General features: G+C 51.7%; 6 protein-coding genes across 6 annotated transcripts; 4 read left to right on the top strand and 2 right to left on the bottom strand.

Annotated features, from left to right (window-relative positions):
• Nucleotides 1–1,461: 1,461 nt before the first annotated feature.
• PG994_012100 (uncharacterized protein) lies at nucleotides 1,462–2,363 on the top strand (the record flags this gene model as incomplete). Its single annotated transcript, XM_066863509.1, has 2 exons — nucleotides 1,462–1,893; nucleotides 1,977–2,363. 2 exons carry the CDS (start codon nucleotides 1,462–1,464, stop codon nucleotides 2,361–2,363), a joined length of 819 nt encoding a protein of 272 aa, XP_066712619.1.
• Nucleotides 2,364–2,654: 291 nt separating this feature from the next.
• Nucleotides 2,655–3,611, bottom strand: PG994_012099 (uncharacterized protein; the record flags this gene model as incomplete). Its single annotated transcript, XM_066863508.1, has 3 exons — nucleotides 2,655–3,084; nucleotides 3,149–3,259; nucleotides 3,295–3,611. The coding sequence occupies 3 exons, from the start codon at nucleotides 3,609–3,611 to the stop codon at nucleotides 2,655–2,657; spliced, it is 858 nt and encodes a 285-aa protein (XP_066712618.1).
• A 2,973-nt stretch (nucleotides 3,612–6,584) lies between these two features.
• On the top strand, nucleotides 6,585–8,520 carry PG994_012098 (uncharacterized protein; the record flags this gene model as incomplete). Its single annotated transcript, XM_066863507.1, has 5 exons — nucleotides 6,585–6,755; nucleotides 6,849–7,116; nucleotides 7,239–7,476; nucleotides 7,524–7,691; nucleotides 7,794–8,520. 5 exons carry the CDS (start codon nucleotides 6,585–6,587, stop codon nucleotides 8,518–8,520), a joined length of 1,572 nt encoding a protein of 523 aa, XP_066712617.1.
• A 1,237-nt stretch (nucleotides 8,521–9,757) lies between these two features.
• PG994_012097 (uncharacterized protein) lies at nucleotides 9,758–10,205 on the bottom strand (the record flags this gene model as incomplete). The annotated part of the gene is made up of 3 exons (XM_066863506.1): nucleotides 9,758–9,832; nucleotides 9,929–10,079; nucleotides 10,168–10,205. The coding sequence occupies 3 exons, from the start codon at nucleotides 10,203–10,205 to the stop codon at nucleotides 9,758–9,760; spliced, it is 264 nt and encodes an 87-aa protein (XP_066712616.1).
• Nucleotides 10,206–14,604: 4,399 nt separating this feature from the next.
• Nucleotides 14,605–15,492, top strand: PG994_012096 (uncharacterized protein; the record flags this gene model as incomplete). The annotated part of the gene is made up of 3 exons (XM_066863505.1): nucleotides 14,605–14,679; nucleotides 14,738–14,939; nucleotides 14,996–15,492. The coding sequence occupies 3 exons, from the start codon at nucleotides 14,605–14,607 to the stop codon at nucleotides 15,490–15,492; spliced, it is 774 nt and encodes a 257-aa protein (XP_066712615.1).
• Nucleotides 15,493–18,120: 2,628 nt separating this feature from the next.
• Nucleotides 18,121–20,150, top strand: PG994_012095 (pyridoxal phosphate-dependent transferase; the record flags this gene model as incomplete). Its single annotated transcript, XM_066863504.1, has 5 exons — nucleotides 18,121–18,187; nucleotides 18,251–18,790; nucleotides 18,872–19,480; nucleotides 19,577–19,703; nucleotides 19,796–20,150. The coding sequence occupies 5 exons, from the start codon at nucleotides 18,121–18,123 to the stop codon at nucleotides 20,148–20,150; spliced, it is 1,698 nt and encodes a 565-aa protein (XP_066712614.1).
• Nucleotides 20,151–25,151: the final 5,001 nt, after the last annotated feature.

Raw genomic sequence — 25,151 nt, 5'->3', positions numbered from 1 at the left:
CTGCGATGTGAAATATCACACACGCACACACATGCACACACACACACATTCTCTATCTCAGCTGAAGTTACTAGGCATGTGTAAGTCTACGATTAAGATGCTATCTCAACATCCTTCCAATCGAAGGTCTTCTATTTGAGATGCTGTCTACATTGCTTCTAGTGTCATATACCTTGCCAAATGAACGTGATCGATGTGTGCAACTTAACAGTAATAGGAGTATCTTTTTCGTCAACGCAAGGTGTCTTTCGTGCTCTAGTCATAGCATCACGTCTTTAGTCCCGATTGTCTCTTGATTGAAGGGCAGTACCGATATGCCACAAATATCAAAAACGATGTCTCTAGTTGCGCAAAGAAGCTGTGAGGTTGATTATTCCGTGTGCTGTGTGAATGTGTGTGCTTCCCCCAGGATGACCTCCTATCCTACTGACAATTGACCTACCACGTAAGATGAGATTTTGGCAGAGTTTTTGCACACAATCTATAGTCTGTTTGCTTAATAACGAAGCACTTGTAGTATAGTCCCCTAATGCATCGAGAGAGGTTGGTGGCTCACTGGTAGACGGTTCTTAAGCCTGGCCCCCTTTCTGCATCATCAGTTGACCGATTATCCTAACAACAAGTAACCTATCCGTTGATTGGTAGTCTCATCATTTGTCTTGTATTCAATCGTCCCATGTATTCACTCATGGCTATACCTCCCTGTAGAGGACGATTGTCTGGTTCTCAGTCATTCAGTGACGATTCACCTAGGCGTACATTCACCTTTTTTCATGAATCTGAAGTGTGACTCGTCCGATTGTTCAGACTGAGTCGATCCTATGCATGTATAGTCCTATCTTCACCACCGATTCTTCTCTACAAAGGGGCCATCATCAGTGTGACCAGCGTGAAAAATCGGTGTATTATCCGTGATCACTTCTATTCAATGGACTAGAAGAGTGATCACTTGTATTCAATGGACTAGAAAAGTCCTCACTTGTACAGGAACCCTATAAATTCCACCTGCTTGACCTGGGAAGCTTCCCTCCATTTATTTTTCTCATCCAACATCACTGGTCACTACCTCCAATTCGAGATCCAGATTCCAGTGCACCACCCACCCACCCACTGGGCCACACACACTCTAGTACTGCAGTGTGCTTTACCTGTTTTCTGTTCCTTGACACACGAAACCCCATCCTTCTCTTTGCCTTTTGCTGCATCGGATCACCAGTGACTGGCTCTTTACACCGTGAACTTTCTTTTTTCCCTTCTACAGATCCCTCGACGGCCACGTTGGCAGCCATCAGTACCCAAACCACCGCAGAAGTATCGTCAAGTGGAAGAAACAATGGTAATTATGCATGCCCTAAACCTTTCCATAAAGTTTCGTCCGTACTAATCTGTCAAAAAGAACAACGGTCAAGGCAGCGGTTTTTCGGCACTCCGGGTGCCCCCGCCCCTGGATCTGTCAGGGAAATGACCAACCCTAGTAGCGGTAGCAGCAGCGGTACCACGGCGCCGCATAGCCAGTACAGACTGGTCACCGCAAAGAACTCCAAGTGTGATCTGTGCAACCAGCGCAACAGAAGCACCATGCAGAAGTGTCTGACTTGCGGCCTGACCACCTGCAGCGCATGCCACGGCCAGGGCCGGTATGATCCCCGGCACAATCTGGCCAGCATGGACCTCACCTGGAGCGCTCCCACTGCAATGCCGAGAGGAGCTCAAAGGCGTTCCGGTCTGGTTCGCCAGACTGCCACAGGCAACCGCCAGGGTCACGACGACGATGAGAGGGCCATCGCCGCCAACGACACTGCGGCTCCTGTGGCTGCCGTTGCTGCTGCTCCTGCTGCTGCTGCTGTCGCCCCGGCAGCTTCGGCCACCAACGCGACTGCTACTCCCACCAAGGTAAGCAGCTTCCTTACTTGTAGCGGCATAAAATACTTGAGCCATCTTTGTATGAGTGATGCTGACCCACCGCAATCCAGGAGAGAGAGCCGGTCGCAGAGAAGACGGCAGTAGTTCCCGGAGGAGACGAGGATGGGGAAGATGTCGACACCACCACGGTCAACGCAACCGCGGCTCTCCCTTCCGCTCCGGCACCCACCCCGGCTGTCGAGTCTCGCAGGGGTGCTACTGTCCTCCCACTGGCCGTGACACCGCCACCCGCCCCGGTCGACGAGCTGTACCGGCACATGCTGCTGGAGTGGAACCACAGCGCCATCGTGGCCCGCGTCCGACGGGAGGAGGGGCCCCTGGGCGCTCTCGACATGGTGGAGGCGGCTACAACCATGATGGCCATGGCGCGCGGAGTGCCGTTCAGCCCACGGTGCGACGACTTTCTTCGGCGCATGCGCCATCACTACAACACTAGATAAGTGTTTAAATGAGTGAGATCTTAAGTATATTTTATTACGAACACGGCTAACTAAAAGGCGTTTAGGTAGGAACAAAGAGCGAAGGGCGGTAGAACGAAGTTCGGCTGCGAGGAACCGGTTCAGTCAGCGTGTACATTAGGAGCAATAAACATCGTTAATTGAGCATGTCATTTCTCATTAATATCTATTTATATTCGTTACAATCTGGCTTCCATTATCGGGAAACGCCCTCTCGTGCCCATAATACCATTCCGCCTTCGCGGTTCTGACCTTGTTTCCGCAGACAAGTATTTAACCGTTGACAATGGTACCGCCGTTGCAGTGGATGACCTGGCCGCTAAGTGCGGAGCTGTCGGGTGAGGCCAGAAACACGACACAAGACGCGATCTCGCTGGGCTGCGACGGGCGTCCTTGGGGTGCAGTAAACTGCTTCTGGGCCTCTTCGTTCATGGTGGCAGGAATCAGAGGTGTCCAGACGGGGCCGGGCGCTACTGCGTTTACGCGGATGCCCTTGTGCACGAACTGGTTGCTCAGACCTCTCGTGAACGAGACGATGGCACCCTTGGTGGATGTGTAGTCTAGCAGATCAGGGCGGCCAATGTAGGCGTTGATGCTGGCGTTGTTGATAATGGCGCAGCCGGGCCGCATGTGGGGCAGGGCATACTTGGAGATGTAGAAAAAGGGATGGATGTTGGTGTTGAAGGTGTGAACCCACTGGTCCCTGTCGGCGCGTGTTAGAAAGTATCATCCGGCATCTTGGGTATGTGCATGGGGCTTCGACTTACTCAGTGAGATCCTTGATGTCCGGGACCATCATTTGGTACGCATGGTTGTTGAAGAGGATATCAATGCCACCCATGGCCTTCACTGCCTCATCGACGACCTTTTGGCAGTTGCTGCGTTCCGTCAGGTCGATAGGGAGAGATGGCACTTCTGGCCGTGTGATTCAACCATCTTCTTAGTCTCCTCAGCATCCTTCTGCTCGTCGGGCAGGTAGGCAATGAGGGAATCCGCACCCTCCTGGGCGAAGAGGACGGTGGTGGCGCGTCCAATACCGGAATCACCTCCGGTAATGAGAGCGCGCTGTCCTTGGAGCTTGCCGGCGGCCTTGTACTTCTGATATCCGCCCTTGTAATCGGGCAGGGTGTCGTACTGAGCCTCAACAGGCAGCTTGCCCTCCTTTCCAGGGAATTCCTGGTCAGTAGGCTTGGGCAGCCAACCGGACTGGAAATGCTCGTTGGAAGACATGATGGTGCTTGCTACGGTACTATGAGAAGGTGTGGTGGTTGTTCAATTTCTGGAGTTGCGTTCAGATTATACAGATAGAGAAAGCAGCGGGAAATTAGAGAAGGTTGAGAAGAGGGAAAACACGTTGGAGTGGTGCTTTGAACTCATGGGATTTTGCTTGTGATGACTGCAATGATCAGTGATGTTTCCTCGATGCCGTACATAGTGATGGGTCCATGACATCACCCACTTACCACCAACCGAGCCGCGAACCGCTTTTTGCAGCATCCGCCAGGACCAGATGCTCCGTTCCCATCGAAAGCAACGCTGCGTACCTAATATTTCCATTCCAGATCCAATGGATAAGGGCAGTAACGCCTCAATTGCAGCTTTTCCGAAGGCTGTAGCTGTGGTGTTTCTCTAGCATACGACATAGGCAAGTACGCTACTTTGAGTCTGACGTCCTGGTGGCCGAACCGGTGACATCAGTCACAAATGCCCCGCCTTCTCCGGCGTCTTCATCTGTTCCTTTGTGGCAGCGCCGGCATCTAGATGTCTTACGCTACCGGTATCGCTATCGAATCAGAGAAACCACACTCATGCAATTAATGTTTGAAGGGCAAGTGCACGAAACCGATCACTATGTATGTACGTACATAGATACCTACCTGCCTACCTCACATTATGTGTAGAAAAGAGGTAGGTAAGTATGTACATATGACATGAAGCTTATGTAAGTGTGTAGTCGTGCAGGAAAGCACTTGCCATTCCCAGTTTCAACTACATTCAATGTTCATCCGGACCACATTGAGTTGGATGGAGTTCCAAACTGGACAGTTCCCAGCTCCCCCACGCTCCATGCGAGTCCGACCGATCAACAGATGGCTACCCGTGACAGGCAGGCAACCCCATGCCTGCCACAAACGGATACCTAACTTTGGCATTCTCATAGACAGCCCGAACTTCTCAGACATTTACCAGTTCATCGTGGTTCATCGTGGCGTCGGCGCCAGCATAAAACCTGTCTCATATGCACCTCGCTTCTACATCCTGAAGGCTCAACGAACGACACGAGAATGACCGAGTGACATGTCAGTCAGTGCCGTCTACCACAAAACCCTCTTCGAGAACTGTCGGTGTCGTATAGGCCTGCCTCTCATTTCAGGACTTGCAACAGCGTGCGGCCATCATCCCGCCGCCCTATCCTACGTGGCTCCGCTTGCCGACCCCGGGGAATGGCTCGTTTTACTTTTGTTGCAAATGCTTCCCAAGAGAGCTCGGCAGCCGTGCGACCTGTCAGGTCGTGATGAGGGAAAGACTTCCATCATATATCAACAACACAAACCAACATTGTAAGGTTAGTAGTGGGGCTCCGGAAAGTTACAGCTCACAAGGACCATTGCAAATCCCATGAACCCTTGAAAATCGCTCGCATCTTGACTTCCGTTTCTAGACATGGCGAGCACGCTTGGACATAGACTGTCTGTTCCAGTTGGACCAGCAAACCCATGTGGATATTCTCCCCATTGTGGTCCCTACTACGAAGTACGCCCTCACCGACCAAAAGTTCGTGATCATTGACATCGAGTTCGACAAGACGGCCTGCTCGTCGCGAGCTGTACGCCGGCCAAGATTTTATCTTATGCTCCATGGGCATCTGGCAGCTGCACACGTATCCAGACTCAGCTTCTTTCAATGCACTGGGTTTTAGGTGAAACTCGGCTGTCGTTCAGAATAATCCTGCATACCAGAGATCGGGTTTTCATCGCGCCACCATTACTTTCTCCTTATGCCAGATGCGGTAGAGATTCTAGGCCCCAGGCAGAAGGTATATAGAAGGAAGGGGCACTTGCCATGTGGTGGCTGAAGGGATGTGTCGAGTTCTATATCGAATCGGGAGTCACGCTCGTCGGCGACAGGAACTTCGCGAATAAGCAATGTTCAGGGTAGTATCCGGCTACTCGGGCTGAGATCTTTCTGTCGTTGCATTTGCTTCGTAAGATTGCCATTGTCCAGGCGGTTACACCGAAGCGTCGACGCAGACAGCTATCTCTTCTCTTTTTTTTGTTTTCCTCAGAGACCCCTGCTCCGAATAATTGCTTTTTCTTCACTCATGTGGATGCCCCTGTCTACACAGTATCGCCGACAACAATGGCATGATTCTACATACCGAATGCCGCAATGAGTCGATCGTAGACTTGTCGTATCATGAAACGAGTCATATATACCTTTCGAAACTCTTCCGACTGCTGGTTGGAATAGAGGTAAGAGATAATGGGCATCATGGCCCAGAATTGGCCTGTACGTACGAGGAAGAAAGTGAAGTATGAATAGTGGAAAGCTGGCTTGTTAGATTATAGTCATTGGTCTATCGGCCATAACAAATATTTCTTGGCTCCTCTCGTTTCAACCATATAGCATGCTTGAACCGCAGAGACGTCGACAGGGGATCGTCATTGGCTAACAAGAGCTGCAGGTGGCTTGGGGCTGGAGGGATCTCGGGATCCAGTGCGACCCCTGTTCTTTAATGACTTCTACACAACGACAAGGACGATGGAGAGTGGCTTCTGCACCCGCGTCACCAAGGCCATAAACCCCGGCTTGCCCTGGTCCGAAGGCCACAATGGAAGTTGATTTCTTTTAATTCTGTCAACTCACGCCAGCCAAACCAGGTCAATAAAGTGATCAAAAGTGATTTGGAATGGAGCAAACGCTGATCTTTGCTTGGTTAACTTCACACCATGCATGTATTTCGTGCCATGGTTTCCTGCCCGAGGAGACAGACGGGACGCATGCGACCAATATAAGTCTGGACGCTCCCAATATGGCCAACTCCATGATGCAAGTTGTTTTTGCTGCCGAATAAGGCTCTTTCTGTTTGTATTCGCACGTCAGTCAATGTTAGCTTATGTGACAAATACCGCGTGTTTTCTCTTATTGCAGTACTGAAGGCTGCTGGCTCAACATTAGACGTCGCCATCGTCTCCGCTCGAAATGGCGCCTAGGACGCTGGGTTTCGATGTCAACCCCGCTGGAACGCGACTCTTCATCGTTCAGATGGTTTCCTTGGCTCTAGCATGTTTGGCCTGCGTTCTGAGGGTCTATGTTAGGATCTTCATGGTGCGGAAGGTGCTGGTGGAGGACTGGATGATGCTGGCCGCAGTAGTAAGTCCCATCTATTTCTGTCTACACGATACACCCAAAAAGGAGAAAGAACGAGAGAAATTTCGAGATCGTAACTAAGCACCGCTCTCCCAGCTCATCTACACAACAACCTCCGTCATAATACTCCACAGTATCGCCCTCGGCGGTACGGGGCTGCATACAACGCAGCTTACACAGCAAGGCATCATCGTCGCCTTACGAGCCTGGTATCTCGGCGAGGTCCTGTATGTACCGACCGCTACCCTGATCCGGATGTCGATCGCGCTTTTCTTGCTGCGTATAGCCGTCAAGCCCTGGCATGTCTGGACGACCCGCATCAATATTGTGGTGATCTTGGTCCTCAACCTTGTGTACTTCTTCTGTACGTATTATAACCCTTTCATGATATTCGTTGTTGTGTCCAAATAGAGCACGAGAGACCATAATCAGCATCGGCTATTATTTGTATTGTTCAGTTTGCTAATCAAGTGTGTAATCGCAAAGTAATGGTATTACAATGCACTCCCCCTTCGTTCTTCTGGGAAGGGCCCGCTCGCGTCCCGGGCGCCCATGGGTCTTGCATCGACGAGGCCGTCGTGCCCATCTCGACCATCGTCCACAGCAACTTGAGCGCCGTCTCGGACTGGATCTTGGCTTTGCTGCCCGTCGCGATGCTATGGAACGTGCAGATCAATCTCCGGACCAAGATTAGCGTTGCCGTGCTTCTGAGCGCCGGCCTGGTGTAAGTCTAGATACCATTTCCTGGCCCCTTACTACTACTACTGAGAGGGGATATGTTGGAGCCCCTGGTCCAAACACCGTTGCAGTCTTTTTCCCGCGTGCGCGGCACCTTACTAACAAGAAGAACCCGGCATATAGTGCTGGCATTGCACTAATCCTAAGGGCAAGCTACGTGAAGGAGATTGCTATATCTGCAGATTTTCTCCACGATACTGTGTAAGTGAACAAACAAATTCAGATTGGCTTAAATAACCAACCTGCCCCCAGAACGGCATAATACATGTCACTGGTACCCTGCTGACAAAGTGGACAATGTAGGGATGTCGCAACATGGTCTGTTCTAGAGCCTGCCCTCGGCATAATAGCCGGGTGCATCGCAACGCTGCGCCCGCTCTTCAAGAATTTCGGCTTGAACGGCCTTAAGCGGTCGAAGAAGTACAACTCCAGCAGCAACAAGAAGCAGAGCCACAGCGGCGGCAGCAGCACGGGTGCCGGCGGTGGTGCGAGCAGGCGGATGACGCGGCCCAGCAACGGCATCCACTACCATAACCGCAATATGCTGCGGCTGGACGACGAGGATGATGAAGAGGATGACCGCGACCGAGCTGAGCCGGACCTCGAGCTCTCGCCAACCTCCAGGGCCACGACGGGGACGACAACGACGACGGTGACAGCCGCCCTCGAGAGCAGTAGTAGCAATGCTGCGACGAACTTTCGACCCGGCACACGAGGTTCCGGGACCGAGCTCAATGAGCCGCCATCCTCCCCGACCTTCCTGAGCAACAACAGCAGTAGCAGCAGGATCTATGACAACGTGGACGCCTTCGGCAATTCCCGGGACAAGCACTGGGAGATTGAGAGCCTGCCGCAGCGTCCACGGCCCCGGGCCCAGGGGGGCCACGAACACGACCTGGGATCCTCGGCCGCCGCCGACGGCGACATCAACATCCAGACGACTTTCAACATTTCGTCCTCTTCGTCGGGAGACCTGCCGCTCCAGGGTGCGTGGCCGCTTTCACCACCGCCGACGACAACACGCCATTAATGATGACGATGATAATTTAATGAGAAGTAATATCCCTATGTTGTATATGATGGATGCTTGCTTGGTCTGGTTTTCTGCTGTCCTCCGTCTTAGCGAAAATGGAAAATGGGGTTTGTTATCTAGAGCTTGGAGTTTAGGGAGTGTTGCTAGTTGGACTTCTCTCTCCGAGGCCGATTTTTTTTGATATACCTTGGTAAATTTGATAGTGTAGTTCAGTGTATCCCTACTCGCGTTTATGATACGCGGAAGCCAGCGTAAGGTCTGCTGTATTTTCAACATTGCTTACAGAGGGAGTTTGTGTGACGTTCTATCCGTGTGGGGTTTCATTGTCTGCCCATATATGTTTGTCGTCCATCTGGGCCTGCATCCGGGGAGTCATGCCCGGGTACCAGCAGCATCCAAGCCGCAGAGGATCCTGCTCAAATGGTTAAGGAGTGTTATTACCAAGACCCCTAAGAGCCACAGAGCTCTTACAGCTCCAGGAGGCGCAAGGTTTGTTAGCTATAGCGGCCGTGTCAGTGACGTGACTGGTTCTGTGAAATATTGCGCATCGTGTCTGACCATATACAGATATACCTCAGCTTGGGCATGGCTTTCATGCAAGAAATACCGAAACTTGGTAAAATATCTAAGATGAAGACTTGATGCTGCCTCTGTGTTTACTGTAGTGTTTTGATAGAGCACCGTCCCTCCACACCCCCTGGATTTCGAGTCTTTGGGGATAGAGCGTATTGATGCAAGTCTCCAACATTTTGTATCGTACAATCTTAATATTCGATTGGAGACTTCGTCAGAAGCCCCGTATGCTTGTTACATGCCGCGTCTAGTCAACATAATGTTCTGACGTACAAGCGGGTACTCAGATACCCGCGCTTTCTCCCATCGCAAGCCGGTAAGAAAAGGCCTCTCTCGTGATTGGCCATAATGAATACAAGCGCGCCCTTGACAGAAAATGGGGGTGTCTGGCTCTTCAATCCAAGACGGATCTTAGAGACGTCCCCAACCCTCCACTTGCGAAAGTCGGCACTCGAGGGATCGGTCGGCTTGCGTCGTAGCCCGAGATTCGCGTCGGAGCTCATCTTCCTTATATCAATGTCGCCGCCAACGTCGCCGCATCCGCTGCGCAGAAAAAACCCGCAAAAGAACCTGAACGCCCAAACCACGCGATTTAAATCCCTCTTTCTCTCTCTTTCTATGTTGTTTTCTCCTGATCCTGATAAGGATAAAAACACCTCTCTTACAATGCGATCGCGCCCCTTCGGCTTTCGCGGACGTGAAGCATGCCCTGGAGGCCGCAGAATACGAGGAAGCCCTGTAAAGCACGCGTCAATTAGCAAGCCGCGCCCCCAATCATCCGTAGCCTCCGTTCGTCCCGTGCGCCTCGGGGAAGAGGGGGGCGAGGACTTACGATATAGACAAAGACGGCGGTGAATACGGTACCGGCTACTGCCGGGCCGTCGGCCGGGTCGTCAGCATGACCGGTCAGCGAGTGGTGCTTGGAGCGGAAGAGGCCGCCGATGACGGAGAGAATGATGATGGCGAAGGCGGAGATGACGGTGCTGCCGTAAAAGCCCTATTAGCATCTTTTCCGAGTTCGCGTTGCGCCGTGTTGAACGGCGATGGAGATGGGCGGGAGCAGGAACTCACCAAGACCAGGCTTGCATGGCCGACACGACGGGCTTCATTTTGGCGGAAAGGGTTGAGACCGAAACAGGCCCCTAGTTCTAAATCGAAACTGACGATTGATGACGACTTCAGTGGTGGGATATGAGGTTCTGGAGAGACACAGTTGAGATAGGCCGGGGTCGTGATTCGGATGGGTCGCCGTAGTTCAAGATTCCATCGGGTGCTTTAGTTGGTTGAGTTCAGAGAGCTTCTCCGTAGTCTAGATGTCGTCGTTACCGATCCATTGTTTTCCGGGCCTTGCCTTGGCCTGGCTAGCCTGGAGTTTGGGGGGAGCTTGCGCCCGAAGTGGTGAGGCTGCACTGCAACAATGTGTGGTGCTAGTGGTCAAAGCTCAAGCTTTACAGTGGGTGGTGCAGCAGGCTGCCAGTGCTACTAACCTTAGGCAGGCCAGCCAAAAAACCGCTTTACGACGTCAACAACATAAAATCCAATGGTAAGACATTCTCAAGCCCGCTTCCTCATAGTTCAACGTTCACGATTTTGACGGGACTGGCGGAGAATATACCCGTATTGACGGCGACATATACTGCGGTGATCTTTCGGGACATTTTCCTGCTCCCATCACCGTCTACACTGAACACCGGTCCAATACGTCTCTTGACTGTCTGGTTAGTCTGACATCTCACACATACACAAACCTACCTACCGCCTGAGGTAGAAATTGTCTGTAGTCCTTGTACCTCGTATAAACTAGGGCATTTGAGACCCAGGAAGGGGTTTCCAAATGAACAGATAAAACAGATTCTCGTCGTAACTGAGCGCGATGCGGGTTTCTGTATGCGGATGAACGCAGTGTCTGACTCGGAACAAGTGTATGATAGCTCTGCTGTTGACATGTTGTTGTCTAGCAATTGAACGTTGGACCTAAGAAGCAAGTCAGGGGAAACTCAGTCCAACGGATAGAATGTTCCCACCCAGCCCCCTTACATCGATGCAACTTGGGTATTGGTTTTCTAGCCACGTCAAGACAGACCGCAAACTGCACTAGCATGCTGGTTGGCGGGATCCTGGGCGGACCAGAATAATAAATAGAAGGCCGTGTAGGTTGGGCTAGTTATCAATCGCATCCGACCCCCTCGTATTCTCCATGGCAGATGCATTCATCCATGAGTCATCATCTACGTCCAGTCTGGGGCCTGCCTGCAGAAGAGCCCAATGATATACACGCGCCGAGCCGCCTCGATTTTGTCAATGCGAGTCAAGGTCAGCTGGGAAGACGGCACCGTTACTCGCGGCTGCATGGGTAGGGGGGAAGGGGGAGCCATCGGGATTGGTTCGGGTTTCGAGAGAGAAGCATATGTGATAGGGCTGCTTCGCTTTCGTGGGATATTTCCAAATTCTAATGCTATCTCCGCATCATCCCCCTCAGGACCGTCCCAACCTTACTGCCCAGAGACAATGGATAAGCATTCTTAGAAGAGTAATGATTAGAAGCTCAGGCGGTGGCGGCAGCAGCACATGACAAAGTCGCGTGGTAAGCGGCAAAGTCAAAGAGTCTATCTGATCTTTCCGCGAAACACGGTCTAATAATACAATACGCATGTCAGCCAAGCTGAAGGAACATCATTTGGCAAGAGTTTGTGATATGTGGCTACCGAGATGTGGTTCCAAGATTACGTCGTGGTACAACCTCCCGCATCCTGCCACTCAAGTGTTCGAATAGAAGCATCGGAAGGGCGGCAAAATAACCCACGGGATTGGAGAATGAGAGGTAGGCAGTAGGCAGCTAGTGAAGTTTGGATCTAGGGGCCACCCACCACCCAGCCATCAAGACTACAACAAGAGAAGATCCGTATCCATCCAGAAACACTACTTGTAGAAAATCATGGATAGGATAGGGCCCAAGGCTCTGGGATAGAAACAGAGTCCCTAGAACAGAACATCAGTCGCTGATGATTGGTGAGCAGTGGTGGAAACGTGCATGTGGTTGGTGGCTATGAGTGGGCAATGTTTTTTATTGCGGAGAGGAAGAACGTATGTAGGGGTCTGGCAGTGGCCTGTGTGGGTTCGATGTTTCTAATTCCAGGTACGGGCAGCGGGATCGCTGTTGGCCGCGGCACTGCAGGGGGGGGGGCTGTGTGGCCTGGGCTGTTGGTCACTCTGCAGCAGCGCGCCAACAAACGTTCTAAGCAAGGAACCACACACCGCATACACCTTGCCTAATTTAAAGGCAGTACTTTAATGTTGTTATTTTCCAGCTTCCTCCTTGAAACACGGAGGATGATTGATAGGATCAGAAGAAAGCATCGTCCTCGGATGTAGGGGCATACGGAATGTGTACACGGGCACACAACGTGTCAGGTAGGTAAGGACTGCTAAGGGGCCTGAGCTCTAGATCTTGCCGGGTATACCGAGAGACTACTACATAGCCCCATGGTGTCTCTACTGTCCCTATTCAAAGTAATCTAAGTACGTGATCAGCGATCTACCGTATGCGCTCGGGTCTGGTTGACATATGCCTGTGCCGCTCATACGGGCGACGTTTATTTGTTTATATACTAGGGACCCTGATGCCGCATTGCACGGTAGTGGTAGTTAGTTGCTCGCGCTTTTAACCGAGATTGATAAGATGTTGCCATGTTGCCATGCAACTGCTTGACCAACCCCAATTAGATTGATGTCATTTTACTTCATCTATTGCGTACACCTAGCCTAGTCTTGCCAAATCCCTTTGTAAGGGATTCAGGTCGAACTCTTCGTTTCCTTTTCCTGTAGGCTGGGAGGGGCTTGCAGGGGGATTGGCACTTGACTAGCCGACAAGGGGTACTCGTGTATACGGCCATTCCACGCCTATTTTCTTTCACCATCGATGTACTTTATTTAGTATATGGCAGACGAACCGTACCGACCGCCCAATTCGGCAGTGCGCATATCAGGGTAGATCATAACCTCAGCAGCTACCATCCTTGCTTTTTTGCTACAAATGGTTTAGTCGAGGAACAGCGGCAAAAAATGTGAAACATTCCTTCCGCATACTAATATACATAAATAGACAGCGAGAGTGCATGTAATATGGACCAGGCAGGTAAGGACTCTTGTTTAAATGGTGAGGATTGGAGCACATGGTGCTGTTTATCTATTATGTTTTGTGCTCAGGCCACAAAGAAGCAGAAGGAAACAGAGAAAGACAGCTGTCACTGTCTGAAGTCTGTGAAGGGGGGAATGCTAAGCTTTTGCTTGGCACTCAAAGTCATCCCAATTTCGAACAAGAGAAGCGAGAAACAGGCTATGGACAGACCGCTAGGGTGAATCCTCAACGGCGGCAATATTCAAGCCCGTCATTAGTTTGTTCGTGCTGCGCCATCCCATCACACCCGTTATACGCATGCGTGTGCATAACGCATGCATCATGCAAAGCCCAGTAAGCAATGAGTAATCCCATATCGATAGGGTTTCCGAGTGAATACGATGCAATCGCATAGTATAACGGATACACGGCATGAAACCTTTGGAATACATCTCGAGCCTTGCGTAGACGGGGCTCGCAGGGGGGCCATCCGAAGCTCATCGACAGCCTTCCAGATGTCGAAACCGCCGTGATATAGTGTCATCGTCCGGTGATGTGTGAGGGACCAAAGCAATGCATGGTACAGCATATGTTGCAGGATGTACGCATACACGCATAGTATACGAATAGTGAATATTGCATGGCAGATCATGTACAGCGCTAACCACACCCCCCACAACAGCTCAGCTGTTTGGTGATGCAAGGTTCCGTCATGTTTAATATAGCCATGCACGAGCTGGGGCCTTCTCCGCATCGGCTCCAGTCGCGTGGATGTTGGCACTCACTTTTAGTCACTGACCTAGCCCTGGCAAGCTCCTAGGCTTTCTTTCTCCCGTCTGTTTGTTTGTTGGTTGGTTGGTTGGTCTTAGTCTGCTCTGGTCTTGCTCGCTCGTCGTCTCATTCCCAGGGTGAGGGGCGGGGGGAGGGGGGAAGGGGATGGGGGTGAACGCTCCAGATGTACGATGTACACCTGCAATGTACGTTGTACCTCCCAGGGAGGAGCAAAGGTCGGCGACCAAAGTGTTGATATAATAAGGCTGGGTGCTTGCCCACCTTAGAATCACTCTCTTGCGCCTTCTCCCACTCCGCTGCCTGCCGCCTTCCCACAGCCATCGCGAGATCTTCTAGTGAACCCTCACTTGCGCACACTCGGCTCAAGCTCCAAGGTCCAACAAAGCAAAACAAAGCAGCTCCTTTCTTTTAAGCAACAAGCACCTGCGCCTCTGACTTCTGTTCGCACAAGGCTTCTTTGTCCCTTTGGTCCAGTATTTCTGCACAACCAAACACTTCCAATATTTCCGGCTTGTGTTACTGTAGTCGGATACAGCTTCAAGGAATTTCTGGCCTTCATCTCTAGTTCAGCCATCAATTTTGAATTCACGCTTTCCACCATGCATTCGTTCGGTGTTCTCTCCACCATGGCCCTCGGCCTTGCCCTCGTCAACGCCGAGGGTATCAAGACCGGCGTAGGTACTTTCACCTCCGTCCCCATCGGATCATGCTGACAGCCTCCTCCTCGTGTAGGAACTGGGCAATGCCACAGCCGTCACCAACAACCCAGTCGGGTTCTCAGCTTCTGGAACTCTTCCGGATAAGGCCTTCTTCACTGCCGGCTCCTTGAATGGCAATGTCAAGGGCTCTGTCTCTGTCATGTCCAGCCCTGATGGTATCGGTGTCGTATACACTGTCAAGTTCTCCAACCTCCCGAAGGAGGGCGGTCCCTTCCGTATGTCCACAAGGTGCATCCCTTCTTTACATGCGCAGCTTACTAATTCTGTTCAGTCTATCACATCCACGAGAAGAAGGTTCCCGGCGATGGAAACTGTACCTCAACCGGCGCGCACCTGGACCCTACCATCCGCGGCGAGACCCCTGTCTGTGACAAGCCGTTCCCTCAGACTTGCCAGGTTGGGGACCTGAGCGGCAAGTACGGTGCCATCACCTCGGATCCCTTCGAGGCCAACTACACGGACATCTTCAGCTCGGTGACCAGCGGCAGCAATGCCTCCATCCCGGACCGCAGCTTCGTTGTTCACTTCTCGAACAAGACTCGCATCTCGTGCGCCAACTTCGAGGTGGCCGCGTCGGGACCCTCGAACTCAGCTTCTGCTCCGGTTTCTGTCCCGACGAGCTCTGCCACGCCTGGACTGAACAACACCCCTACTGCGCCCACTTCAACCTCGTCTCCCGTCGTCACGGCTGGAGCGAACGTTCTTCAGGGGGTAGCTTTCGCCCAGCCCGCCTGGTTGGCCCTTTTCGGCCTTTTCTTTGCTCTTTAAAGGATGGTTGAATGAAAATGGGAACAGCAATAATTAGATGTACATCGCCCATTATGAGGAGGTGATGGGTTTCTTGCCCTCATTACATGGACTGTTGGGCCCGGCGTTCTGGTGTTTGGGTGGTCCGTTTCGTAGGTCCACCAATACGGCATTGCACATTTGGGAGATACCCTTGGCCCAAGGGAGAAGTTGCGTTCGGATGGATCTCCAATCTGGTGATACCTTGCCATTGTCAGTAGCACCCAGATAGTTACTTAAAAGACATCATTCTGCCTTGGAGACTTGTACGTGCGCGTTTCGGGAGTGATGCTGAGAAAATTTGTAGGGTCGTAACATTGGCTGGCGCTCACCACGTACGATATGCGCTTTGTATCGTGTGAACACTGCCTCTGGTGTCCACTGAATGATTCCCAACAGTCTGATATAGGCTGTGCGGGCAGACCCTTACCTGATGGATTGCATATGCACACTGTTCAGTAAGCATTTTATGACACCCAGTCACTGCATCCAAGACTGGACTCGCTTATCGCATGGTGCAGTGACAATTGGCAGTCTCGCTTGAGATCAACACGACTTGCCTGGAAATACAATACTGTTCCCTTCTCAGTGATGTATTCAAAAACGGCACACCCCGACTGGGAATGATCCGCGCTGGTGGCTTATGACGAGCCCTAGTGTAGTGAGTGAATCGCGATAGGCGCTGGCAGCTTCCGTGAAGGGATCGTGATAAACGCCAAGATGAGTGCTGGCCAGTGTGCCAATGTAGCTTGGCCCAAAGCTATGCGCTGGATCCGGCGGCCGCTATATTGCATGAGGCCCATGATCTACTGCATTAGTGAGCCGATCATTCAGCCATGAAAGAATATTTGGTTGCATCCTTTGGCTTGCGCAAGTCATCAGTATGCTTGTTAATTTGGGTGAGTAAGGGTGTTTTATTAATTCAATACTACCCTGGTATGCACGAGAGCGGCGGAAGGCCGAGGCAGACGACGCTGTGTCTTCTGTTTTTATCGATACATTTCAGGCAAGGCAGTGCCGCATCACGTACCCTTGCATCTGCGGAAGGACCATCAGCCAATGCTTCCAATTCCAGATTCTTCACTAATTCGAAAACCCTCCAATAATGCGCTATGCAGCAGCATACTATTCGGCCATTTGTTACCAGAGTATTGGACCTCTAGCACGCATTAGTGATGTGATATCGGGTTATTCATTTTTCTGTCTCGAGCTGACCCTGGATTCACACCTCTGGAAAAGCTCATTGGTCAAGGCGATGACAGCCAAGGAAACTCCGTGGGCGGTTGAGGTTGCACAACGACACCATCTAGGGCGACATGGGGGCAGACGTCTGCATTACCAACATGTCTCTATCACCGACCAGTCAAACGACGTTCTTCTGTTCCCGGAAAGGAACCATTACCAGGAATGAACATCCTCCACCTGAGCAGCTCAACCATAATCCCAAATCACCACTCCACCGCAGTCCTTCTTACGTCAAAGGGCCCCCAAAGCCCCCCTTCGGGCACTCACCCGATAAACAAACAGTTAGCCGCAAATACCCCCCATACCAAGCTGATGATGACCCTCAAGAACCGGGGGTGACGGGAGAAAGCCTCCGTACTTCTGTCCATCTTGGCCCCTTGGCCTAGTGAAGGTTACTCGTGGAGGGCGGGCTACCTCGGAAGCAGCGGTCGGTGCACGATCGTTAGTGAACTGTCTCATCTGTAGAACATACAGAGCAGTGTTGACTTTGAGACATACATGATGTCAGCATTACCGGTTGGTAACAGATAACGGTCTCCATTGCGTCGGGTCAACAAAACGGTATTGAAAAGCAATGGATATAGCAAACCGCAGACGCCCAAAAAGAACCCAACCTGAAGACGGTTGGGCTGATGGTTGCAGCTGTACCAGAAGTTGCGAGCCTAACAACTGACGCGACGACGTCAGTCAGCGCAGGCAACGTGGGAAGGCGCGAGCTGACAACATGGGCAGCCTTGAACTTCCCCTATACCGAATAGTAGGAGCGTACCAGTCTCTCTGATGGGGGGTTCCTTCGGATGGGCCTAGTCGCTATCCGACATTGCCGATGCAGACAGGCCAGTTGCATCCAATATCCATACCGATAGCGAGCTAGTTCCCATACACTCTGTGCGAGCACATCTGGAGCGATCTTATCTGCCTCGGGCGATGCCAGAGCTAACGCTTGAACGTTATCTGGTAAGGCTGTCTCGTGGAGAGACCCGATGTGACCCAGCTAGGGGACCTACCGATATGCATGACCGGTCAAGACAAAGGCTGAGAGTATGGGCAACCTCATTGACACGAGAGGGTGTGCAGCAGCGCAAATATTCCATATGTAATGGCTGCTGGTCATGATAGCGGAAACTTGGCCGCGGTCTGGAACGAGCATGATTGGTAAGAAGTGTTAAAGTCAGATCATATTCTCTATCCATACCTGGGTCTTATACGACCCTTGCAGACACGCCGGACACCACATCCCATCAGCAGCTATATCTCTATATCACCTCAGCATCCCCTTGAATCTGGCTGAATCTCTCTCGTTTAACTGGCATAATTCATTCCGCGTGATCGCCTTTCCGTCTTCATCCACGATCCAGTCACGCCATGGAGAACGAATACAACCAGGACGTGGAGGCTATACGGCCTGTGGAGTATCCGCATATGAACGATGGTAGGTAAGCAGCGCACGTGGAACAAAGCAAATAGAGTGCTGACTGCATAAACGTACCACCAGGAGTCTACCTCGACCACAGCGGTGCGACCATCTATGCGAAGTCGGCAGTCGAAGGTTTCACCCGGAAGATGCTGTCCAACCTGTACGGGAACCCCCACTCGGAGAACTCGCCGGCGAAGCTGTCGGGGGAGAACGTCGACCGGATCCGAGAAAAAGCGCTGACGTTTCTCGGGGCGGACCCGGCCCACTTTGACCTCGTGTTTGTGGCGAATGCCACGGCCGCCATCAAGCTGGTCGCCGACTCCTTCCGCGACCTGGCGGAGAAGACCAAGTCTGGCCGGTTCTGGTACGGCTTTCACAAGGACGCCCATACCAGCCTCGTCGGGGTGAGGGAACTCACCTACGGCTACCACCACTGCTTCGGGAGCGACTACGAGGTCGAAGAATGGCTCCAGTCGCAAAGTAGAGCGTTGGCCGGCCGACACAGCCTCAACGACCTCGGCCTCTTTGCTTACCCCGGCCAGTCCAATATGACTGGGCGGAGGCTCCCGCCGTCTTGGTGTGGCAGGATTCGCCAGTCTGCCACCCTCCAGAACTGTTGTAAGTAGCCCCTGAAAAGGGCCCACATATCATATATCCCACAGGCAGATAGATCGGTGGCTAATGTGACGATGATGACAGACACACTTTTCGATGCTGCCGCGCTGGCCATGACTAGTCCCATGGAGCTTGTATTTGGGGACCCGGACCAGGCCCCCGACTTCACATGCCTCTCGCTATACAAGATCTTCGGGTTCCCCGACCTCGGCGCACTCGTGGTGCGCAAGGACTCCGGCCACATCCTGACGCTGAGGAAATACTTTGGCGGCGGCACCGTCACCATGATCAGCACGCTGAGCGACCCGTGGCACAAGATCAAGGGGCTGCAGGCACCCAACTACCACATCCACGACGGGCTCGAGGACGGCACCCTGCCGTTCCACAGCATCATCGCGCTGGGCGAAGCGATCGACGTGCACAAGAAGCTATACGTCTCCATGAAGACAGTATCTAAGCACACATCCTATCTCCTGGCCCGGCTCTACCGGGGCCTCTCGGAGATCCGGCATCCGAACGGGGCGCCCGCCTGCCGCATCTACAACGAGAACCGGTGCTCCGCGGCCTTCGAGGATCCCCGAAGACAGGGGTCCGTGATAGCGTTCAACGTGCTCAAGGCCGACGGGCAGCACATACCGTATGCGGAAGTCGAGAAGTCGGCTAATTCTGCAGGCATATACATCAGATCAGGAGGTAGGTGAATACGATAAACACACGTCAAAACCCACTGAAGCACGATAACTTGAGACACGTCCAGAAACGATACTAATGTTCGCTGTTCGCTCATAGGTGTCTGTAACCCAGGTGGTATCTTTACTTCCCTGGGGTACGAGCCCTGGATGATGGATCGGGCGCTCTCGGCAGGGCATCATTGCGGATCTCATGGTATTGCCATCATACACGGTCTCCCTACTGGGTAAGTATATTCATACATCGTCTGTGGTGTATTGTATGGTACGCGTGAAGAGCATCGTAACCTGGTCTTGCTAACAACGACAACATCACCAGAATCGTGCGAGCGAGCGTTGGCGCCATGACAACGAAACGGGAGATTGACTCTTTTCTCGACTTCATGCGCGCGGTCTTTGTCGTCAGCAACGACAACCACGCCGAGACCGGATCGACGACCGCCATCGCTTCGAAGGGGTCCTCGTCGACGCTCTACGCGCCGTCTGCTGATAATAATGAGGCGATGAGGATGGCGCTCGACCTACCGCCGGTAGATCTGACGGGCAAGTACTACGCAGAGGTTGGGGAGCTGCCACGGCCGGGCCCGCGTCCGCTGAGCCACAACCCGAGGATGACTTCGTGTCCCGTCATACCGCTGGCGGCCTTTCCAGGGCTTGTACGGGCGGGGATGTGACGGATGTCTTACGGGATAGATACATACAGACACACGCACACGATACTAGATAGGCGGTGGATGCTGCCAATAAGTGAGGAAAACAAACGGGTAGCTTATTATATTGCGACATTTGGTAGCATGGAAAAGCGGTGATCATGACATATCACATAACAAGACGTGGTAGAACTAACTTTGAATACATTACTTACTCAATAGCAATCACTGTACTGTACTCAGGTGGAAAACCACTCGTACGTAGAAACTACGTCCCCTCCACATGATAACTACTGCTACAATGCTTCATTCATTCATTCATTCCTGCTGCCAGCTGCCAAAACCGTCAATCTATCAACATATCGGCTTGAGGGTAATTTTGGTGTCTCATTTAGTAGCGCTACAATGCGGGTTATGAATGCTTTCTAATGCGAGTAGTCTTGTATAGGGCAGACCTTGGTCACCTTGCCCAGGAAATATTGACTTGCCCAATACTTACAGTTATCGGTGCTGTAGTTACAGCTTCTCCCGCTGCAGCAGATCCGATCCCCCTTGTGTGACTTGCATATTATCAGAGGATACGCATTAGGGGCGCGTCTCTCGATTTCGTAAAAGGGGTTCCTACCTCTTACCAGGTTCATATCCACTTGGTTTGTGCACGTGTAGCCTTTCCGCCGTCCTTGCGTAAAAATACCTTGGGATCGACCTTGAGCTTCTCGCATTCCACATGTCTCAATATACTGGTATCTATGATTCGGCGCTGGGTTATCGCCGGCTCGCTGGAGTTCACCTCAATGTTACGTATGAAGCTACGTAGACTTGGTGGCTGCATCAAAGGCGCGCTGTATATGATGTGACCGGTATCTGGAACCAAACAAGAGAGCAGGATCGACGTAGCCCGCATTGCATGCTTCTGCAGCTAGCATCTTCGAGAAGTTGATTCGAAGGAATGGGGAATGATGGTTTGAGTACCGACATCTTTACCGCTGTCAGGGTTTGTGTCTGCATTCATCATTTGTGATTTTCAGAGTCAGGAGGTTACAGGTCGTCAAGGCCCGCCACCGAGGCAACTTCTAGAATAGTAAGTAGATTGAGGTTTTTTCCTATGTAAAACAGTTCTTTCTGGCCTAGAGGGGGCACATGCATCTCTGAGATTGCACAGCAGGAAGCAGATCCATGATGCATCCCCGTTATGCTAGATTCGACCCCGGTCTGACATGATTTCGAGATACTGGCTGAGAGCGAACGTTGTGGTTTCACCTTTGGTAGTCACCGACCCCTGCGAGGTACCTCATTGGGATCCCTATTACCTGGTTGGCGTCCTCCCAACTGGCGCAGGTAATTGGGTTTTGTCTCTCATCTGAGAGCGTCGTCTCACCTCTGGTTCAGCACGTAATGGCAGCCGAGGCTCTGGCAGGTCCATAATCCGGGTATGGCCATCTGAGGTCCCGGGCGATGAGACACGGGATTACCTGCATACGTACACGCCTATGTAGTCAGCGCACCGGTGAGGGAAGGGCAAAGAAAAGTGGTATAAAACACTGGCGGTGAGAGTCGTCGGTAATTGGGGGTTCAAGACATTGCGGTCTCAGTGGCACAGACAAATGCTACGTTTCTTGCAGATGTTAGCTGAAGAACACGCCCGCAAGGGCTCGTCATCACATGCTCCGGAGTGTCACTGGCCAATCAGTCCAAATGGGGATTCCGGCTACAGAGCTCCTGTAGTGATGTGATATAATGGCCCAGAGGGCGTGGGAGAAAGCAATCGTACAAGTACAAGCCTCTTGTATAATGGGCGTTTGGACTTGCAGAATCTGCCGAGGCTAGCTGAAGGCCCACCGATCACTTCTCCTTCGAGACTTTAGCTTTTACGGTCTTGAATCGTGAAGAGCGTAGATATCAGTTTTATATGTAAATCTGCCCATACTGCCTTTCCTTTTATCGCGACCTTGTCTGGGACAGAGAGTGCTTGAGCAGGGAAACACTGCCCAGGAATAACAAAGCAACAGCCAACATAGCCACTCACCTACTCCCTAACTTGATCGAATCAAATGAGACCGATTATCTATTTTCGTCATGGTGGTGATACCTCATTGTGATATATCAAAGTGTCGGAGTTGGCATATGCGGAAAGCACTGCAGGTCTTGCATCGTCTAGCGAATACCGCTCGACGTTTACTGCCGCTGGGATTTTCTTGCGTACTTGGAAGCATATACTACTAGGAGAACAGGAATATCCACCGGTGGCGTCCACGGGAGGCGCCGCGCGCAACACGTCACTCAGCCGCCCGTGGTTTTATGCCAGTCTCTGCCTCTTTGTTTCTGGACCGAACAGAATGGAGTCTACGTCATGGATCTACCATCAGGATAGTATCAGAATTAAGGCATCGTTTGTGCACTCTGGAAGAGAATGCCCCTTTTCTCGCCTAACCGGCCAAGGCCATGGACCCTTTAGGTATTTGCTTTGGGGCTCGGATGATTGGAGACCGCATGATTGGCAATCTACCATGACAGCTTGGTTGGTATGAAGAATAATGTGGTTCTTCATGGTGTTGGCCACCAAGTTTTTTGCATAGGACACGCAAACTAGCTGCTTCTTTGACTTCTTGACTCCGAAATTTGATCTTGACCAGAACGGTAATCTCTTGATTATGGGAAGATGATGTAGATCGTATAGCGTTCGTGCCTTCAAGATACCCCCTTCATTCGTTCCGGTAATTCAATAGGCTTATTAGCATTCGGTGAGCCGCAAACCCAGCCGGCCAGTTTCATAAAGACAAGACACATGGGACGAACCGAAGACAGCAAACTAATTGATTCCACACCACTTCCCGTCGATAGTGCTCAGATATACGGGCGGATCGACTTCCCGACAGACCAGCCCCCACGCCAGGTTCATCCCATTGCTGGTTTTGGAGAAACGATGTATCATACCGTCCCAGACTCAACTTGTACTAGCCGAGCACATCATAGCATTGTTAGCTTGACTCCCGGCATTTTATGTAGGAGCGCAAGGAAACCCAGTGGATCGTTCCTTGCGCCAGAAATCCTCCGAGACGTGGCCTGCCTGTGTCGAAGTACAAGACGGAAAGGACATGGAGTACTGCAGTAAGAAGTGCATCAAGCCCCATGAGGACCGGTCAAGCGTCCAAGTCCTAGCCAACCAACAAAATATCTTGACAGCGGGATGCGAATCTAGCACTACCGTGCCGGCCAGATCAATATGCATACGAAGTTGGTACCAAGGCTCAAGCGTACCTGGTCTGCCTCTGGAAACCAGTATGGATAACTGTCTTGCTTATCTCTGCCTCCAGGCCCTCTAATGAGCTGTTGGGCGAGCTCTATGGGCCAATCCGGATGGAGCTACGGCCCATTTGCCAGAGCGGAAGACCTTCCGGTCTCTCGGCAGCACAATCCAAGCAGAAATGGAAGTATTCTGCGCTAGAGGGTAACCGTCCTGCCAAAGGGAACTAGTTTTGGCTTGAGCGCTTCCTCCCATCTTGGCGCACAACTAAGTTTAGGTTATTCTTCATCGCTGATCTTATATTGCTTTTCCCACCACCAGGCGTGCACGCTAACCACACTCTGGCGCCATCACTGCTGGAGGACCATTCTACTCGCCCTTCTTCCTGCTCGTCTTCGAATAAAGAGACAATCAGGATTGGGGGTGACGATGAGATGATGCCAAGATGATGCCGGCCATTTGCTTCTCGCAAAAGCCCTGGGAAGCCATGGCGAACACCGGGCCGGCCAAGTAGAGGTGCCCTTGAATCCCTGTACCCAGGCGAGACTGGTTGTCTGTATACTTCTGACTAAAAAGATGATCAAACAAGTCGACAGTACTGTATGTTCATTGCGGGTGAAGTACACCATGGAAACACTTGGCTGACGTTTCAAAAGAGGCTTTTGGTGGAAAGCCGGTGTGGGCTGGCGCTGGCGGCGGTCAAGAGTCCAGCAGTGACAGCAAAAGTCTAGACTGGGATAATGCATTGCCTTAAAGGCCGGTATATGCTGACAGCGCATGATGATGATGATGGATGGATTGGGTACTGTACGCGATGATGTGCTTGCTGCACAGCAGCTTGCCCCGGTGCTGTCACGAGTGAGCGGGTCAGGAGTGATGAACCATTATGCGCAAAGAATCATGCGTGATGTGATGGCCGGGCGACTCGCACGATGTTGATTCCATCGTCCATTGATCAACTGGAGCTTAGCGTTTCTGCTGCTGAAAGGTGGTTGACATAAGTCGGATCCGATATAACCTAGGTGGTAGTAGTAGTGGATGGAGATAGCCGCCTAGAGAGCTGCGAGGACGTGCTCGCTTAGCAGGACACGATCAATGGACTAACGTTCCTACCTTCCAAAGGTAACCTTGTAGAGACAGGCCAATATGCCCCGCACCCAGCACCTGCCGCGGCTGCAACCTACTTCATGTTACTTCTCGCGATCTACTCCGTATTTGCATACCTCTTATTGCCTCCATGTATATAGCCTACGTAATGTAGGGATGTATATAATGAGTAATAAGTGTTGAGAAGCTGTTAGCTAGGTTACATGCGTCTGGTATACCTATACTTACAACTAGGTTTTTCTTAGTAAAATAATGCCTACTTCCACATGATGATATTGGCATGCAGCTCTTATTGCTTCTTTGCTGGCTCGGATCTGGAGGACTGGTAGCCGGTAACATAACCTACCACCTGCATGCACGCATCTCACAACTCAGAGAAGAAGCTAAATTTTTAGTAACCCTCCCAATGCGAGCCTCAGCTGGGTTGAGCTGGATGGGAAAGAGCCACTAAAACAAGCCTTACCCACCTGGACGGCGTTCGCTCCTACCGAATAACATGCTGCCAAATTTTGACCTGTCACCCTTGAAAAAAAAACCTCCGGCCATGGTACATTATGTATGCTGCCGATGCGGGAAAAGAAAGAGCGGTTTTGGTTTTGGGCAGCTGCTGGTCTCCACTACGGATCTTTAGCAGCAGGTACATACTTTATGTAGAAGAAAGTGCCAACAGGGGT

Source organism: Apiospora phragmitis, assembly GCF_038363925.1.
Source record: "Apiospora phragmitis strain CBS 135458 chromosome Unknown utg000010l:1.0-9815664.0:1.0-9183399.0, whole genome shotgun sequence".
Taxonomy (NCBI): domain Eukaryota; kingdom Fungi; phylum Ascomycota; class Sordariomycetes; order Amphisphaeriales; family Apiosporaceae; genus Apiospora; species Apiospora phragmitis.
This window is presented reverse-complemented; position numbering and strand designations above follow the sequence as displayed.